This window comes from Rutilus rutilus (assembly GCF_951802725.1).
Source record: "Rutilus rutilus genome assembly, chromosome: 15".
Lineage (NCBI taxonomy): Eukaryota > Metazoa > Chordata > Actinopteri > Cypriniformes > Leuciscidae > Rutilus > Rutilus rutilus.
In genome coordinates this window covers 27,531,942-27,549,481 of record NC_140220.1, presented here as the reverse complement: position 1 = coordinate 27,549,481, position 17,540 = coordinate 27,531,942, and the positions used below count along the sequence as shown (strand labels likewise).

Here is a 17,540-nt window from a genome sequence, read left to right as displayed (position 1 = left end):
TAAAGAATTTGTAATTATTATCAGTTGAAAACAGTTGTGTTGCTTAATATTTTTATGGAAACGGTGATTCATTTTTTTCACAACAACAAAAAGAGACGTTAGTGTGTGTACAAATGACTCACACAACCCTGGCATGCATGAATATATATAATTTGATTCTAAAACAAGCATTGACATTTTCATTAGTTTAGAAAAAACTTCTATTAACTGAGATATATCCAGTGTAATCCATATGATACATATCCTTTGTGTTTTTCAAACTCAAGTCAAGCAAAGTTCAAGTCAACTTTGATTTATTATCATTCCAACCATATACAAGTATACAGTGGAAAGAAATGTCATTTCACCAGGTCTGCAGTGCAAATCACCACTTAGTCTTCTATCACAGACGTTTTCTTCTTTTTCTGTCAGTTTCCTCTGTGTCCTCTCTGCTGGAGGATGGGAAGAAAGTATTTGTGGGTAGGGAGAAAGTTTAAAAAAAAAAACATTCTGTGGTTTCCACATGCTGTTATCATTGGTTTGTGGGTGGATATTGACCCTGCCTCAAGGGATTTACAGTTTGTTTTTGCCATGTCCAGGTTCAAAAATATCTAATCTGTCTTCTTTCTGTCTTTTTCTTTCATTCAGGATGAGCTGGACCTCACAGAGAAGCACAGAGAGGCCATGTTTGCCTTACCAGCAGAAAAGAAATGGCAGATATACTGCAGCAAGAAGAAGGTTAGACTTCCAACATTAGGCCTTTTTTTTGTGTGTGTGTGGGTGTTTTCCCTATCATCCTCAGTTGAAAGTTCAGTGCACCAGATTACACTGTCATCCTGTCAGAACGGTGTTTAAACATCTCATATATCAAATAGCTTGACGTAATCACCCCTCTGTCTGAAAGAGAAAGGATTCTGACTTAATGCCCATTATCTTCACTTTCCCTGCTTTAAAAATGGCTAATCTATTAAATGTTTCCATTTATCTCTTCATTATTAATTACTTGCCAGCAGAACTTTAGGATAAGTGGACATTTAGACTTCTTAAAGACAAGATGAAGAGACTTTCTCTTACATTATGTTCTTAGCAGATTCTTTCTTACCAAAGCGACCTGAAACAAAGTACATGCTGCACTTCAGGATATCCAGTTTGTTACTGCGGAGAGAATTTGGCAGTGTGTCAGTCTGTTTCTTTAGGCGTTACTTTCATCATCTGAGAACTAAAAAAAATGGTGACTCACGAGATGAGACGAGATTTTTTTAAGGTAAATGAGGAGGTATTTTCTGCTTGAGAAATACTGTTTTTTGGGTTGTTTTTTTTTGTTAGCCTGGTTTGGCCAGTAAAGCTACCACAATTTGCATTTTAGATAAACATGCATTTCATTTAACTTTCTTTTCTCAAATGTTATTTACATTTATTAGCCTTTTTTATTAAATGCCAAGCCTTCTTTATAAAATAAAGTTAGAACAAATACTATTAGGTTTTTGATTTGCAATAATAGCTGGACATTTTATTCTGCTATGTTAATAGATAACTATGGTTATGGTTAACATTAGACATTGGCCCTATGCCATACTGTTAAGCCATGCAAGATGAGTTCACCAACTTCAAGAAAAGGCGTTAGACTTGATTAGTTTGTGATGGGAATGGAGGAATTTACTATGTCCTTGTTGTATTTTGAACATTTGCCATAGACGAGGTCATCACATGGATCTGCTGTTCCCACCGCTTGATTCTGTCAGCTAATGTTTTGTTAAAAAGCAAATCCTATTTTATGAAATCACACTTATTCATTTATACTGGACATCGCTGCGTGTTTAGGAATGCTTGATACGGTGAGGCCAAGTCATACCATTTATCCTCCATGACCTAATGGAGCTCAGAGAGCAGAGAAACGCTGGAGGGGTGGGTGGTGTTTAAAATGACATCAAACCCTCCATGATGCCACAAACATAAGTCCTGCCAGCCTGTTCTTCTGATGTGAATCCATGTGTTTAACTGAAGACAGCATGAGCACTGAAACCTGGCGCACATACACAGCCAAAGACAGTGGGTGGTCAGTGGTTACCTGCCAGTGATGTGACAGCAATACAGTCAGGGTGATAGAAAGCACACTGAAGTGGCGAAATCCTGCAGGTCTATAAACTGTTTGTTCTAAGTTAAATGTTCACACTGAAGCGTAAAGACCCATTGCAACTCAGTAAGCAGACTGTAGCTGCATTTGAAACGGGCTATTTTGTGCTGTATTTAATAAAACTGTCTCTAACATCTGTTCTTTAATTATGCATGTGTAATGAATACACTTAGGACGCACTGTGTTCATGCTGGCATTTTAAATTTCAATGAACAGCAATGTGGCTGACGACATTGTAGGTCACATGACAAATATGACACCTCAACTTGGATAGTACAGTGTTGGTCAGATGTGCACAAGTGTAGATTTATTTAAAGGAATTAAATTTAAGGGATGAAAAAAAGTAATAATTCTAGGTCTAATTGTAGTCGTGAAGAAATCAATTTATTAAATGTTTGGCTACTTGCATCTTACCATGCACTGCTAAAACTAAAGCATTGCGTTGGAATTCACACTCGTCTTCTGTGAACAGTAAGGCCCCTCGTTTGAGCTGGTTGTCAACTTGTCAATCTCAATCATCAACCTACTTTTAAAACTTTTTTTTTCCCATCCAAACAACAAATAGAGCAGTGTGTAATGGAGCGCCGAAGAGCAGCATCAAGAAGATTAAATATTGGGTTGAACAATCTGGACATTTATTGTAATGCTGTAATTCTACTATGTGCATGATTTTTTTCTATTCTCTGGATATGTGATGTGGAGAGTTTTTTTCTTTTTCTTTTTTGCTTCAATAAACCATATGATGCATTAAAAGAAAGTGCCCCACTGGGATTTTTCTTAGACGTCCTTATCTATGAATTGTAGTGGTTCAAAAGCTGGTATTGGTTACAGGTTGACCATCTGTCTGGCCATTACATCTATTCCTGTATAGCCACATATGCTGTGTCCCAATTACAGACCTAATTCCTCATTGTCATGGGACACTGAGCCGAAAGAGGCCATGACGTGAAGTAGGGCGCTCAAAATTGTCTTTTGACTTCTAGTTATTAAGTGACGAGAAGGATTTTTATAAATGTTTTGTAAATGACCTGCTTTCTGATCCTGTTTTTTGGAAGCGCAGCAGTTGGCCCGATTGGGATGCCGTTTCTGTGTTTTGATAAGTGTCTGTCAGCCACATTTGATTTAGCTCTACTTGCATCAGGAGGTCATGCTCCACGATCCAACACATGGAACTAATGAAAAAGATTTAAGACGGTGAGCGGATGGATGAGATTAAGGAAGAATATGTCTGTCGTGAGACTGCCCGTGGCTGTGCAGCAGCATTCATGCAGACTCAGCACAGTGCCCAGTCTGGGACTAGTAAAACAGGGACTTGGCGCTCTTCCCTAGGGCTTCGGTCTGGGATAGGAGGGTGGACGGATAAGGGAAGCCGTGGTTGGTCCAAAGCAAACAGGAAGGCCTCCATTTGCAGGTGCAGATTATGTTATCTGCAAGAGCCGGGAGCTTTTGATGGGTCTGTCAACCCTGGGAAATTCACACCAGTCATCTCTTTCATTACCTTCTCTTTCCATGTATCAATAAGGTGTGGACATCTTGATTTTGACACAAACAAGATGTAATTTTAATGTGTTAATACATGACTCATATCTTAAAGTCCCTGTAAAGGCAATTCTACAAAAAAATTCTAAACACATTATAAGTGCTAGAAATGTATTGCTAAAACATGTTACAAAGACTGAGAACTGTGAAGTACTAAATTGTGGAGTTAGACCGTTTAACAGTTTTTCACCCTTGCTGTGAGCCGGATTTTTTGGGCGGGGCTAAAACGGGGGCTCGATGACGCACTGCGACCCCCTGAGCTTGATTGGGCCCCTACTTGATGACGCACGGAGTCACTAAGCCTATCGCTCAATCGCGAGTTACTATCAGACAGCCTACAGTTTGCTAGCTACTATGCCCACGGCTCTGGCTATGCCTTCGTCATGTAAATGCGTATTCACTGGATGCAATCACTTAGAAAACAGATCGGTGTCCTTATTTAAATTTCCGAAAAATGATCATATCAAGAGGAGGTGGATTTATCTTGAGAAGAGCTAACGTTACCTTGATGGAGAGCTGATGATCACCACCACACCGCCTCTGTAGAGATCAGGATAGTTTACTTTCGTTGGAGACAACTGGAATTCACTGATAATCCGCTGTTACTGGTGAATGGGGCCGAACCGACTATCTCCCGCTGTCCGCTTCGGCCTTCATCCTCCCGTCGCGCCGACATGCACGAGCTGTGCGCGAGTCATATTTCCCGCGAGTGGGCGTGGTTTCAGCGCAGCCAGCGGACACGCCCCCAGCGTTTGAGAGCTGAGACTACTGCTCATTTTTTCGAGATTTTGATAGCTTATTTTATTTACTTGGCGGCTTTTTTAATCATTGAAATTGGGCTGGGTGGCTAATAACACATTTTTCGGTGGTATGACAAACTCAGAACACATACTTAATTTTGACTTTACAGGGACTTTAAATATTAATTTATGCAGTTAATTCCATAATAAACAATTAATTTATAGAAAATAATTTAATCTTTAAATCATCTTAGTATCATTTTTTTTCTCATCAAGTAATGATATTAATATTAAAATCAATAAATATATACCAGCTTTATTCCATATTAGTGTTAATTTACACAAGGCTGCATTTATTTGATCAAAGATCCAGTAGTATTGTGAAACATTATTACAATTTAAAATGACTTTTCTATTTAAAATGTAATTTATTCCTGTGGTGGCAAAGCTAAATGACATTTCTCCAGTAATTCAGTGTAACAACATGATCTTTCAGAAGATTTGGTCCTCAAGAAACATTTCTTATTTTTAGCAATGTTGAAAACAGTTGTGCTGCTTAATTTTTTTTAAACCATAATATATATTCTTCAGGATTCTTTGATTAATAGAAGAAGAAAAAACAGCAATTTTTGAAATATTTGACTTGTTTGACAGTCCATAAGCTCATACTGTATAGGACGTTGATTGGTAGTTATCAGCCAGAGCTGCTAAACCGGTTGCAATCTGATCACAGGTTCAACACTGAGCTTAACAAGGTGAGTCAAAGGTGACTGTCTGACATCTCTCATATGATATCAAATGACGTGACGGAGCACAAACCAGAAAATGTGTTATTACTTGACCAGAGAATGCTAACCTCTAAAACTGACATCCCCCAAACTCGCCTGAATTGCTTTCATCTGAGTTCTAAAGTTAAAACATTATTTTATAAAGGTGTCATAATGAGGATTCGTATTTTCTTTGATCTGGTTAGATAAAAGTGAACATTGAAGAATAGGCAGTAATTGCAGGACGGGGCTGTAAAAAAAAACACATTTTTGTCAAGACAGCAAACCTGCATTCCAGGCCAGAGAGCATACGTGTGCAGTTGCTCATTACAAAACAAACAAAAAGTAATTCTAAGTGGCAGGTTGAGAATGAAAAACCAAATTATGACACAAAAATCTCCCGGCAACATCAGAGATCATTTACATGTAGTCTTAAAGATACACCATCATTCAAAAGCTTGGTGTCAAAGTAGCAAATGGTTTCAAACGTATTCAATTCTGAAGGTCAGAGGGATGGCTTAAAAATGGCCGTGCAAATCTATGACTGTGCACTTCAAGGAAAACACAAAATTTATAACTAAAAATGTGTACAAAATGGCCTCTAAGTCATGAAAGTAATTTTTTTTGTCTCTTAGTGCTTCTGGAAGGGAAGGGTAACAGAAGTATAGGGCTCTTATAACCCCTGTGAAGGGCGAGGACTATTTTAACTTTGATTCCCAAACTGTTTTGCTGACATCTCCTTCTGTACGGTGTGTTGAGCACAGTGATTATTCACCTGCGCCCTGATCTAAATGTCTCAATGCACTCAGGTGTGCAAGCTCTCCTGGCTCAAGACAAAAGCTCCAGGTACAGTATCAGCTGTCCTGCTCCTGGCAAAGGATCATTAAGAATAGTCAGTGTAGATATTAATCCGAGTTGCCTCAATTGTCCCCATTGTGGAGAAATAAACATTTGTAATCAGAGCTTTCTGATCACTACAAAATAAATGGATGCCGTTGTAATCTTACTCTCTCTTTGCTGAAGCATTCAGTGTTTTTATAAAAAAAAATAGTTAATGGTGGATGGACAGAAGAGGAAGAGTCTTGATCTTGTTTTGTTTTTTCTAAGTCAGGGGCTATCAAGCTTTTCGCCTGAGTTCCTTGGGCGGTGATCCAACAAATACATAGACAAGTGGGTTCAAATGAGCAGAGTTAATCTCTGACCCATCGCTGTCTGGCAGATGTGAAAGATTAGACCTGTAGGGCTGAAGTCAACATTGACAGTTTCCCTCCGATTTGTGAATTTAATCAACAAATCAGAATATTGCAAACATTTATTTACCAACAAAGCAGCATTTCTATCAAAATTTCCATTTTAATTCACACACACATTTGCATATATATGCATGTCTTATTATCATTGAATAAAATATGTATTTATATTTGTCGACATTTGTGCGCTGTTTTTTTTCTTCAGATGTCCTAATCTCTTTTCAACACACTGTGAAAAATCTGGCCAGCCAATAAGATTTACGCTTTTAGTCACATGCACACACTACTGCTGCTGTTACATAAAACTACAACTTGGTGGCGCTCACGGACAGACTTTTTTTTTAAGTGACAGTAAATAGCAGAGGAAGAATCCCGATCTGACTCTCTTGTCTCTATAATGTTGTATTTGGTGTTGTTTGAGGAACACCGTAGTGAATAAAAAAAATATATAAACTGCTTGAAAACATGTAAATACTGTTTTACTTCCTTTCCTCTCTATGAGTGTCAGAAATGGCGCTGCTCTGTGCACAGGGGCAGTCGGGGTATTTCTACTTTTTTAAAAGCGCCACCTACTGTCAGAGAGTGAAATACCGCCGGTCTGCTGAATTTTGTACACATTGATCTGAACAGACAAATTTCATGCAAAAATCTGACCGAATTTTCATGCAGAACATAAATTTTGGTGGGAACAGGACTTTTTTTTTTGCTGTTTTTATCCAGCATATTTATGTGATATCCCAAAATATATGCAGATAACAACCTGGAAATTCTCACTTGAAAGCTATGCGACAATTGAACAATTCTTGTTCAGGTAATTGTTGGTGCTTATTTTTAGCAATGCAGTTTAAATGCAATCTCACTCAGTTTGTTGATCATTTTTATCTGTTGATATTTGCAGATCTTTACGCTGATTCATCTTCCTCTTAACAGATTTCGTGAGATAGTAATTATGTGAACTGAACACATTGAAGCATCGATGGTTCTTAGAAAGAGCGCCTCTCCGAACCGACCTCAGCCAACAATATCACAGTCATTATGACATGTCTGTCTGAGAATGAAGTGCTCATGGGAAGAGGGCAGAGGGAAGTCCTTCACAGCATGAGAAGGAGTCCTGCCAAAGATCCACGTTAATGCTTTGCTCATTAAGGCCAAATGGTGAGTGGGGAGTTGAGGAGAAATATGCAGGACGGTGGAAGTTCACCGGTCTCCAGGCCGGCATTCAAGACTCCCCGTTTATCCCGACAGATGCCCGTTTGTGAGGTGCCATCATCTCCCAAAAGGCTTGGCAGAGCCGGGTGTGAAACATCCCACGCAGTTGCTGCAAGAAGCTCATTGCTATGCCAGATTTTTTTCCTTTCCAGTGTGTTCGGTGAACACGATATACAATTAAACTACTTATTAGTGGCTGTGCGGGCAGCCCGTGCTTGTTTTGAGAGGGAAGCTGTCACACTTCACAAGTTCCACTCGTTTTTGATTCATTACTCCCTGCGTAGCTTTCTGCTTTCCTGCTTTTCTTCTGAATCTTACTGCGTTTTCAGCTAATGTGGCATTGGCTCAATCTGTTCTCTAGCGTCTGTGAATCTCTGCTGGCCTACTTAAAGCCTGTGCTATTTCTGCCAGTGCTTTGAGCGTGATGTTCTGTTTCAGATCTGCTTTTTCTGAGTCGGTATGTTTGGGAAAGTGTGTACGTGTCGGGGGGAGGTGAGGTTCACCTGGGAATATATGCTGTGTGAATCTTATTGCATTTTTTATCTGCTTTGGTTACATATAATAGTAAGCAATGAATATACAGATACTTTGGTTAAATACCAGCTTCAAACTACAAAGAGAAATTATGCAAAGAAAAAGAAAAGAAAACCAAAGAAATAAAGAAATAAAAGGTATTGCCATTGAAAAAAGGGAAAAAAATAGCAACGACTAAATAAATGCCTCGCAGATAAGCCAATTCACACTTTTGTCAGCTGAATATTTGGTTTCACTCAACTGGCCGGTATCAAAATAAGATCATTTTCAAGATAAAGATAATTTTTCATTGCCGCAGAGTTAGGAACGTCTCATTCCCACTGAAGCGTCCAAATTATGTCATTCCCAATAACATTCCGAAACCACGTTTTCCTTCCCAGCTCATTCCCGATATGTTGTTTCACATTCCTCTATTCCCAGTGTCATGTTCCTGTTGTGTGCACTCTGATAGGCATCATGCAGAAGACAGTGTGGATTAATGGTGTGTGCTGGAAGTGAAAACAAGAGCCGTGTTGACGTTGTTTTTCAATAAACTCATGCTGACATGCTTAGATAAATGTTTTGAAGACATAATTTAAAGGTAAAGTTAGTTATTTCTGTGCCTTTTTAATACATTTGTATTTCTCTCTCAGGAAACAGAGGAGAATAAAGGTGCTACTAGCTGGCCAGAGTACTACATTGACCAGCTCAATTCAATGGCAGCTGTAAGTATGTCATTTTTGAAGACTTTTTCTTTTTTTTAAACAATGGTTATTGGAGCTCTTAGTGGTTACCCTTAGGCTGTGTGTCCACTAAAGTGTTTTAACCAGCTCGAAAACAAAAAAATATGCTAGCCTTGAAAAAAATAAATATATATATATATACTTTGGTGGACACACAGCCTAACTATATATTATACATGTTACATTCCAATTCTGCATTGTGGCGTTAAAATACATGACATGTATCAGTGCTTAGAGATGTACATCTTAGCTGGCTAACATGCGCTTCTAGTGTGAGCATGGCTTCTCATTTTATTGTGCAGAGGAAGACTCTGTTGGCCTTGGAGAAGGAAGAAGAGGAGGAACGCAACAAGACCATTGAAAGCCTTAAAACGGCACTGCGAACACAACCCATGAGGTCTGCTATGTTTTTTATAATGTCAAGACATTTATGTGTAAATATGGTTTTAAGTGTAACACTATGGTTTAAAAGTGTGGGGTCTGAAAGAATGAATACTTTTTATTCAGCAAGGATGCATTAAATTGGTCAAAAAGTACATTAAAGATAAAATGTTACAAAGTGCTGTTTTCAATTTTGATAACAATAAGAAATGCAGCATGTTAGAATGATTTCTGAAGGATCATGTGACAGTGAAGACTGGAGTAATTCAGATTTAGCATTTAGATTTAGCAGAAATAAATTACATTTTAAAATATATTGAAATAGAAAATCGTTATTTTTAATTGTAATAATATTTCACAATATTACTGTTTTTAATGTAATGCAATTTTGATCCAATAAATGCAGCCTTTCTTTCAAAAACATTAAAAAAATCTTACAAACCCCACATTTTGAACAGATGTGTAAACATATATTTTTGTCCACTTTATATCTTAAATGGTCCATATTCAATTTCAAATTTTTTTTTTTTTTTTGACATTATTGACTTGAAGCTATGCACAGCTGTCTTAAGGCAATGTTTTATTTAACACGTCATTAACTTTTCCATTGGCAAGTACCTCACTCTCTTATTAAACAAACGCTTCCCTTATGGTGTTTTGGTTCTCATTATGCAAATGAGATTACTTTCATCAAACACACATGCTCACAGGCACTTGCGTTTGATCAGTGGGTCCTGCTCTGCCCATTTGATCCTGAGGTCAGGTCATCAGCACTGACCTCTGCAGGGCTCGGGTCAAAACACTCCGACCCTCTTTGTGCCTAATAACGTTCAGGCTACATATCAAGTCATTCCTTTCACAGTTTTGGCAATTGTATTTAAAGTCAAGTGTTTTATAGGGGCCATAAATCAGTCTAGTTACTGATGTGATATATTTTTTCGCATTCGTCACCTCCCTGTGGAGTTGATCATTTTCACATGTACTAATTGTTTTCGAAGACATGGCCTAGCGGTTAGCACACATACTCCAGTCACATTGAGTTGTGGTGTTCATGTTGCAAATTTAATGAGGGTTTGAATCCAGCCCATGTCGTGTGGCAATGCCATTGCACCATCTTCTCCCCATCATATCTCTTTACTTTTGCTTATAAACAAAAATACAGAGATTACAGAGACTATTATTATTTTTACTGTTCTTTTGATATAACGTTTTCAGAAATTACCATCTAATTTTTTTGTATATACAGTAGTGGCCAAAAATGAAGTCCAGAGGGGATTGGTTTAGAGATTTGTTTTTAATGACCCTACAAGCTTGATTAAACCATCAACCATATGAGGAAAATAGTTATTATTTTTTAAATATTTTAATTATGAGGGAGGAACAAAACACTAAACTTTAATAAGGTATTTATCTGACAAAGTTATTTGGCAATAAAGGGGCAAACTACAGCTACAGGTTTTTTTGTACTGTGCAAAAAATGCATAGAAAAACTAAAAGCTCACAGGAAAAAGCATACATTGACTAGAGCACAATTATCAGGTATTAATATTTTGTTGTTTCTCTGTTGTTTTTCCATGTGTTAATAATTTCTTTGCCTTGCCAAAAATGAAGTCTGTACAGTTTAGCATGTTTCATTGTAATATCACAAACAAAACAATTGACTCCAAGCACAACTACGCAATATCACCATATAGGGTGAAGATGTCAATTTTGGTCACTGCTTGTTGTTCATAGATCTTTTATAAGTAAAAAACATTATAAATTAAAAAACATGATTAACTTTTGAAAATATTATAAATTGAAAACATAAGTTGACATCTGGGAAAATAAATACATTTTGAAAACATGTATGATATGACACCTTTAAAATGAAAGCGCTTTTTTGTCATTGCTTATACAATTTAATATGAGTGAGAAAGATCCTTAACGAACAGCTGAATGTATTCCTCATAGGTTTGTAACAAGGTTCATTGATCTGGACGGCCTGACGTGCATCCTGAACTTTTTGAAGAGCATGGATTACGAGACCACCGAGTCACAGATCCACACTTCCCTCATCGGCTGCATCAAAGCCCTAATGAACAACTCCCAGGGTCGCGCACACGTGCTCTCTCACACCGAGAGCATCAACATCATCGCTCAGAGTCTGGCCACCGAGAACATCAAGACCAAAGTGGCGGTGCTGGAGATCATGGGTGCTGTGTGTTTAGTGCCGGGAGGCCACAAGAAGATTCTGGAGGCCATGTTGCACTATCAGAAGTTCTCTTGTGAGCGCACACGATTTCAGGTGGGCTATTTTGTTTACAACCTAAAAGCCAAGTATCAAGAGAGTACGTATCAGGATAAATGCTAATCCAATTATGTCTTTTTTGTCACAGACATTGCTGAATGATCTGGACAAGAGTACAGGGCGGTATAGGGACGAGGTCAGCCTGAAAACGGCCATTATGTCCTTCATCAACGCTGTGTTAAGCCAAGGAGCTGGAGAAGTAAGACATTTAGGCTGTTTTCACACTCGCCAGTTTTGAACACATCTTAATTTACTCTTTGACCAGATCTGTGCTTTCCACTGTAAACATCTACCGAAATAACTCCTATTTGTTCTTAAAGGAATATTTCACCCAATAGTTCACCTTTAAGAACGTGTTGTGTATAAAAACCCAAGTTCATCAAGTGGTTCTTCAATTATCCTGTAGGCCAGCCTTGAGTTCCGGGTTCATTTGCGATACGAGTTCCTCATGTTGGGGATTCAGCCCATCATTGATAAACTCAGGTCACATGAAAACTCCACATTAGACAGGTAAAGTCCACATTGCTGCTAAATTTACATTTGTTGTTGAGTCTTATCCAGCAAATTTGAGCTTTTTGACTTTGCTGCATCTCTTTTTTTGTGTGTGTCCTTAGGCATTTGGATTACTTTGAGATGCTGAGAAATGATGATGAGCTCACGTTATCCAGGCGCTTTGAGTCTGTGAGTAGATCAAAACATAACGTAACATAAAAATATATATATATATAAAAAAATATATATATAATAATTTGTTTTATTATATATTATGTATAAATATGATCATTTTTATATTTCTATAATATAATTATTTTTAATAATTATGTATTATTTTAATTAAAAGATGTATATTTAAAATAAAATATCCTGTGACTTAACATTATTGTATGAAATTTGTCTATTTTTTTTTCCAGATGCATATAGACACAAAAAGTGCAACACAGGTTTTTGAGCTTGTACGGAAGAAGCTGGCCCACACAGATGCATATCCGCACTTTATGTCTATTCTTCATCATTGCCTGCTCATGCCTCGTGAGTGCCTACCTGTCCCTCCTAATATCATCTCTTTCCCCATTGTGACATAGTGACCGCATCTGTCTTTCATCCTATATTTTTCAAATAGGTCCTATAGCTTACCCACTCTTTCTTGCTGGGAATTTATTGTTTAGACTTTAGTTTATAAGTGAAACAATAAGCTATACAGACTTTTTCCACCAAATATTAAATGATATCATATAGGATAATGTACAGCTCGTCATTGATGCAAAAACGGTTTGGTTTTTGGTACAAAATTACAGTATTTGACCGCGGAATGCCACAATTGACCAATAAGAATCAAGTATATATTTAACCATTGTTTTAAATATTGTTCAAATGATTTTAAAGGAACATGCTGACTTTTTGGGACTTTAGCTTATTCACTGTATCCCCCAGAGTTAGATAAGTCCATACATACCCTTTTCATCTCCGTGCGTGCCGTAACTCTGTCTGACGCACTATTTTGGGAGCAGTATGCTAGCTGGAGCCATTTACCTCCAGTCTTTGTGCTAAGCTAGGCTAGCTGTGGGTGCGTCAGACAGAGTTACGGCACGCACAGAGATGAAAATGGTATGTATGGACTTATCTAACTCTGGGGGATACAGTGAATAAGCTAAAGTCCCAAAAAGTCTGTGTGTTCCATTAAGTGTTCTGCATGCAGGAATGTTTGAATATGCACTTTGTTTTAGATAAGAGAAGTGGGAACACAGTGCAGTATTGGCTGCTCCTGGACCGCATCGTCCAACAGATGGTCCTGCAGAATGACAAAGGTCACGACCCTGACGTCACGCCATTAGAAAACTTCAATGTAAAGAATGTGGTTCGAATGTGAGTTTGTTTTTTTGTTTCAGACAACTTTTTTTAAAATGTTGCTGTGGTGTATTTATAGGAAGCGTGCTTTTTTTAATACCCTCATTAAGTCTGCGCCAAATAAACCAAGATTATCTGTACTGGAATAATGAGTTTTTCCTTTAATCACATCGCTTACCCTCCTTCAGGCTTGTCAACGAAAATGAGGTGAAACAGTGGAAGGAACAGGCGGAAAAAATGCGTAAAGGTCAGCATATGTTCTACACATTGATGTTTCTTTTACAGCAGGCTGTTTTTGCATCCAGATTTATTGCTCTGTAACTATTGGTGCGTTCACATCATGTAGGAATTACCATTCTAACTGAACAATAATGGAAAATGTCTGTTAAACCTATAAATTGCAATTACATCATGAAACTATTTTTAAATATACTTTTTAGCATTGAATGAAATGTTTATTTATTTGTTTATATTTTTAATTTCATGAAACTATTTTTATCTATACTTTTTTTACATTGAATAAAATGTTTAATAATTTGTTTTTGCTTATTTATTTATTTAGCTGATTATTTATATACATTGCTTTCTTGTTTTCATAAATTAATTTAGGAATTACCATTTTGATTTAACAACAATAGAAAACGTCTTTGTGAAATGTATAAATTAAAACTTAAATTTTATTGTAATTTGTATGCCTTCGCCATCATGACAACATGCAAAACGTACCAGCATGTAGTGAATTAATGTAAAACTCTAACAACAACATGCATATGGGATCTATTTGGCTTTGTAAGCGTTGCCATATTAAATAATACTAACTGAAAATAAGAGTGTCATCAGCTCCGAATTGATTCTCTTGAGATGTCATCTCATAATTATGGTAATTCTGACACCGCCTGAATGCAGCCTATTTATAGATTCAGTTGGCTGGAAAGCAGCGTCTTCATTGTAGAGACATGTGACCAAAAATTTTGACCGTTGACCTCTTTGTCCTGCAGACCACCATGAGCTTCAACAGAAGATGGAGAAGAAGGAGCGAGAGTGTGACGCGAAAACACAGGAGAAGGAGGAGATGATGCAGACGCTCAATAAGATGAAAGAGAAGTTAGAGAGAGAAATGGGCGAACATAAACTAGTCAAGCAGCAGGTGACGGAAATGACTGCCAGACTACATGACCTCAGCACGGTAGGCTGATGATGTCACAAAACAAAACAATATAAATGTCTTTTTACAGAAGCAAACATTAATTAAGACATCACTTTTTGCATATCTAGAGACAGATAGCCAGTGTTCCTGGAGGTCCTCCCATCCCTGGCCCTCCAGGTGGACCTCTGCTACCCCCTCCGCCTCCTCCACCTCCACCTGGTGGCATGATGCCTCCTCCACCACCTCCTCCACCGGGCAGCGCTACGATGCCGCCACCTCCACCACCGCCCCCAGGCGGCCCCCCGCCACCCCCTGGACGCCCTCCTTTCGGTGGAGCTCCGCCTCCGCCAGGAGGTCCCATGGGACCATCCCTGAAGAAGAAAAATATTCCTCAGCCGTCCAATCCACTCAAGTCCTTCAACTGGGCTAAGCTCTCTGAGGTGAGACTGGCATGGTTTACAGGAGCAGACTGGGTCAGAGAAGAAAATCTTGTTTCTTAAGCCTCTGCTTTTAATCAAGAAACACTTTTGGAAGTCCAGTGACACAAATTAGTGTTAAAATTGTCCTAAATTTTCAGCATTTGTCATAGATTGTAGTGGACTAGATTTAAAAATAGTATGTTAAATGAAAAAAGTATATTTCATGATGTATATTTCTATATACTTTTTAGTGTTTATTTATTTATTTATTTAAATATCATGAAACTATATTTATCTATACTACTTTAGCATTGAATAAAATGCTTAAAAAAAATTAACGCATCTAGTTTTATCTATACATTTTAGCATCGAAAAAGTTTATTTATTTAAAATTTCATGAATCTGTTTTTTTTCTATACATTTTAGCATTTAATAAAATGTTGATTTATTTATTTTCCTGATTATTAATATGCATTTTTTTTTTTCGTCTTCATTTTAGATTTATTTTTGAACTTCTCAATGCATTATTTACTTTAGATTTAGTTTAACAACGAACAAAATATACCATGTGACTTACAACAAGTGACTTTAAAGTGGATGGTGATTGAGTTAAAATCTCTCCAACAGAACAAGCTTGAGGGGACAGTCTGGACAGACGTTGACGACAGCAAAGTTTTTAAAATCCTAGACTTGGTGGACATTGAGAAGACCTTCTCTGCCTATCAGAGGCAACAGGTCACTAAACAATGCTTCTTTCTCTGGTTTTCATTATTTTATTTTTTTTTTCTATCCAGGATGATCTCACAAAGCATTTACTGTTTCTCATGCATGGTATTCATACGTTTACCCATGGTAATTTTGCATCACAGAGCATGGGGTTTGAATTAGCAGACTGTAAAATGCATTGATATCACCAGCAGCTTTCTATGAAAAGCAGACATTGGCAAACCGTCCTCATTACGCCTGGTAAACCACACACTTAGTTATAAAGCGATTACATTCATTTCTTATGGCTTTACAGTCAAATTAGAGGGGAGGTTGGGACCTCATTGGGTTTGTATAATCATAACCGTAATTTTAAACAATGCATTAAGTACTGTAAGCTGCTTTTAAAAGAACTTTTTGAAGGCATGCTTAATACAATAAAATGTATATTCATTATACCTCTCCAATTTCATCAAATTCTCACAACTTTATAGATTTAATTGACTTTTGAAGCATTATGGTATGGAAGTGTATTTCTCACAGTAAAAGAAATTAAAAGATAATTGTGATTTATATCTAATTGTAATTGCATTTTTATTTCTCGCAATTGCAACTTTATTTCTTATCTTTATGTATCAAATGATATCAAATTTATTTTCTTTCTAACTTTATGTGACTATATCTCACAATCACGATACTTTGTTGTAACTATGATTTTATTTCCTTCAGTAGTGGCTATTTCGCATAATTACTGCTACCATTGCGGAGCATGTAGATTTGATACACTTGTCAAGGTGGAATTGGAGAGGTACAGTAACTTGTGATGTTAAGCTTTAACCTTTCATTCATGATCAACTAGCATGCATCTTATAGTGCACACACACATTTACACTGCATTTACAGACCTCCCCTAAGGCTCTGTTTTGATGCTCCCTCACGCTCACCATTCACCACCCATGTAATGTCATCATTATGCATATCATGCCTGTTTGAGTTTGTCTTGGCTGAATTCACTAGACTACTCTGTCTCTCTAACATGTGCTGCATCTTCCTTGCTTCTTGCCTGCATTTTAGGACTTCTTTATGGTCAATAACAGCAAGCAGGTAAGTGGTTGAACAGATCTTAATAGTCTTTGCATCATCTCTACCCCTCTCACTCTTTCTGTGTCATTCATTTTGCATTCTCGATGCATTATTTACTTTAGATTCAAAGTTTAATAATGAACAAAATATACCATCTGACTTACAACATGTGACTTTAAACTGGATGATATTTCTGGGTACCGGTAATTGCTAAACTAAAAAAAGTTTATTTTTTGCAATTTGGAATATAACTTGCTATTGCGAGTTTATATCTCACAATTCTGAGAAAAAAGTCAGAAATTGTGAGTTATAAACTCGCAATTGTGAGATATAAATTCACAAATCTGACTTCATCGCCATTGTGAGTTTATAGCTCACAACTTAGATCTTGTAATTGCGAGGAAAGTCAGAATTGCAAGATATAAACTCACAATTGTGTAGAGAAAAAATAGTGAGATAAGAAGTTGCAATTAACTTTTTTTTTTCTTCATGGCAGAAACAAGCTTCTATAGTATCTAGACAATATATAAATGTGGAAATTGTTTTTATTTTGTTCCAAATCAATCTAATGTGACTACTTTATATGAATTATGACTAGTTAATATAAACTTTCCATTGCAACTTCTTATCTCACAATTTTTTTCCTCATTATTGTGAGTTTGAAACTCACAACTCAGACAATTGCGAGTTTAGATCCCGCTATTGCGAGAAATAATGTCAGAGTTACAAAATATACAGGTAAGCTTGCAATAATGAGGAAAAAAATTGTGAAATAAGAAGTCGCTAGTAACTTTTA

The 17,540-nt window shown here is 37.2% G+C and overlaps 1 protein-coding gene across 4 annotated transcripts in view; it reads left to right on the top strand.

Moving 5' to 3' along the window:
- The window catches only part of daam1b (dishevelled associated activator of morphogenesis 1b), a 76,323-nt gene that overhangs the window by 44,578 nt on the left and 14,205 nt on the right, over positions 1-17,540 (top strand). For 2 of the 4 annotated variants that reach the window (XM_084431497.1, XM_084431496.1), the window contains exons 3-16: positions 628-717; positions 8,785-8,856; positions 9,177-9,271; positions 11,209-11,542; positions 11,634-11,744; positions 11,952-12,055; positions 12,160-12,226; positions 12,457-12,574; positions 13,270-13,408; positions 13,579-13,637; positions 14,389-14,576; positions 14,666-14,977; positions 15,584-15,691; positions 16,736-16,765. In XM_084431497.1, the coding sequence (XP_084287623.1) occupies positions 628-717; positions 8,785-8,856; positions 9,177-9,271; positions 11,209-11,542; positions 11,634-11,744; positions 11,952-12,055; positions 12,160-12,226; positions 12,457-12,574; positions 13,270-13,408; positions 13,579-13,637; positions 14,389-14,576; positions 14,666-14,977; positions 15,584-15,691; positions 16,736-16,765 (1,827 nt within the window). The remainder of the gene's footprint in view (positions 1-627; positions 718-8,784; positions 8,857-9,176; positions 9,272-11,208; positions 11,543-11,633; positions 11,745-11,951; positions 12,056-12,159; positions 12,227-12,456; positions 12,575-13,269; positions 13,409-13,578; positions 13,638-14,388; positions 14,577-14,665; positions 14,978-15,583; positions 15,692-16,735; positions 16,766-17,540) is intronic. The other 2 variants (XM_084431499.1, XM_084431498.1) reach the window with 1 other exon arrangement.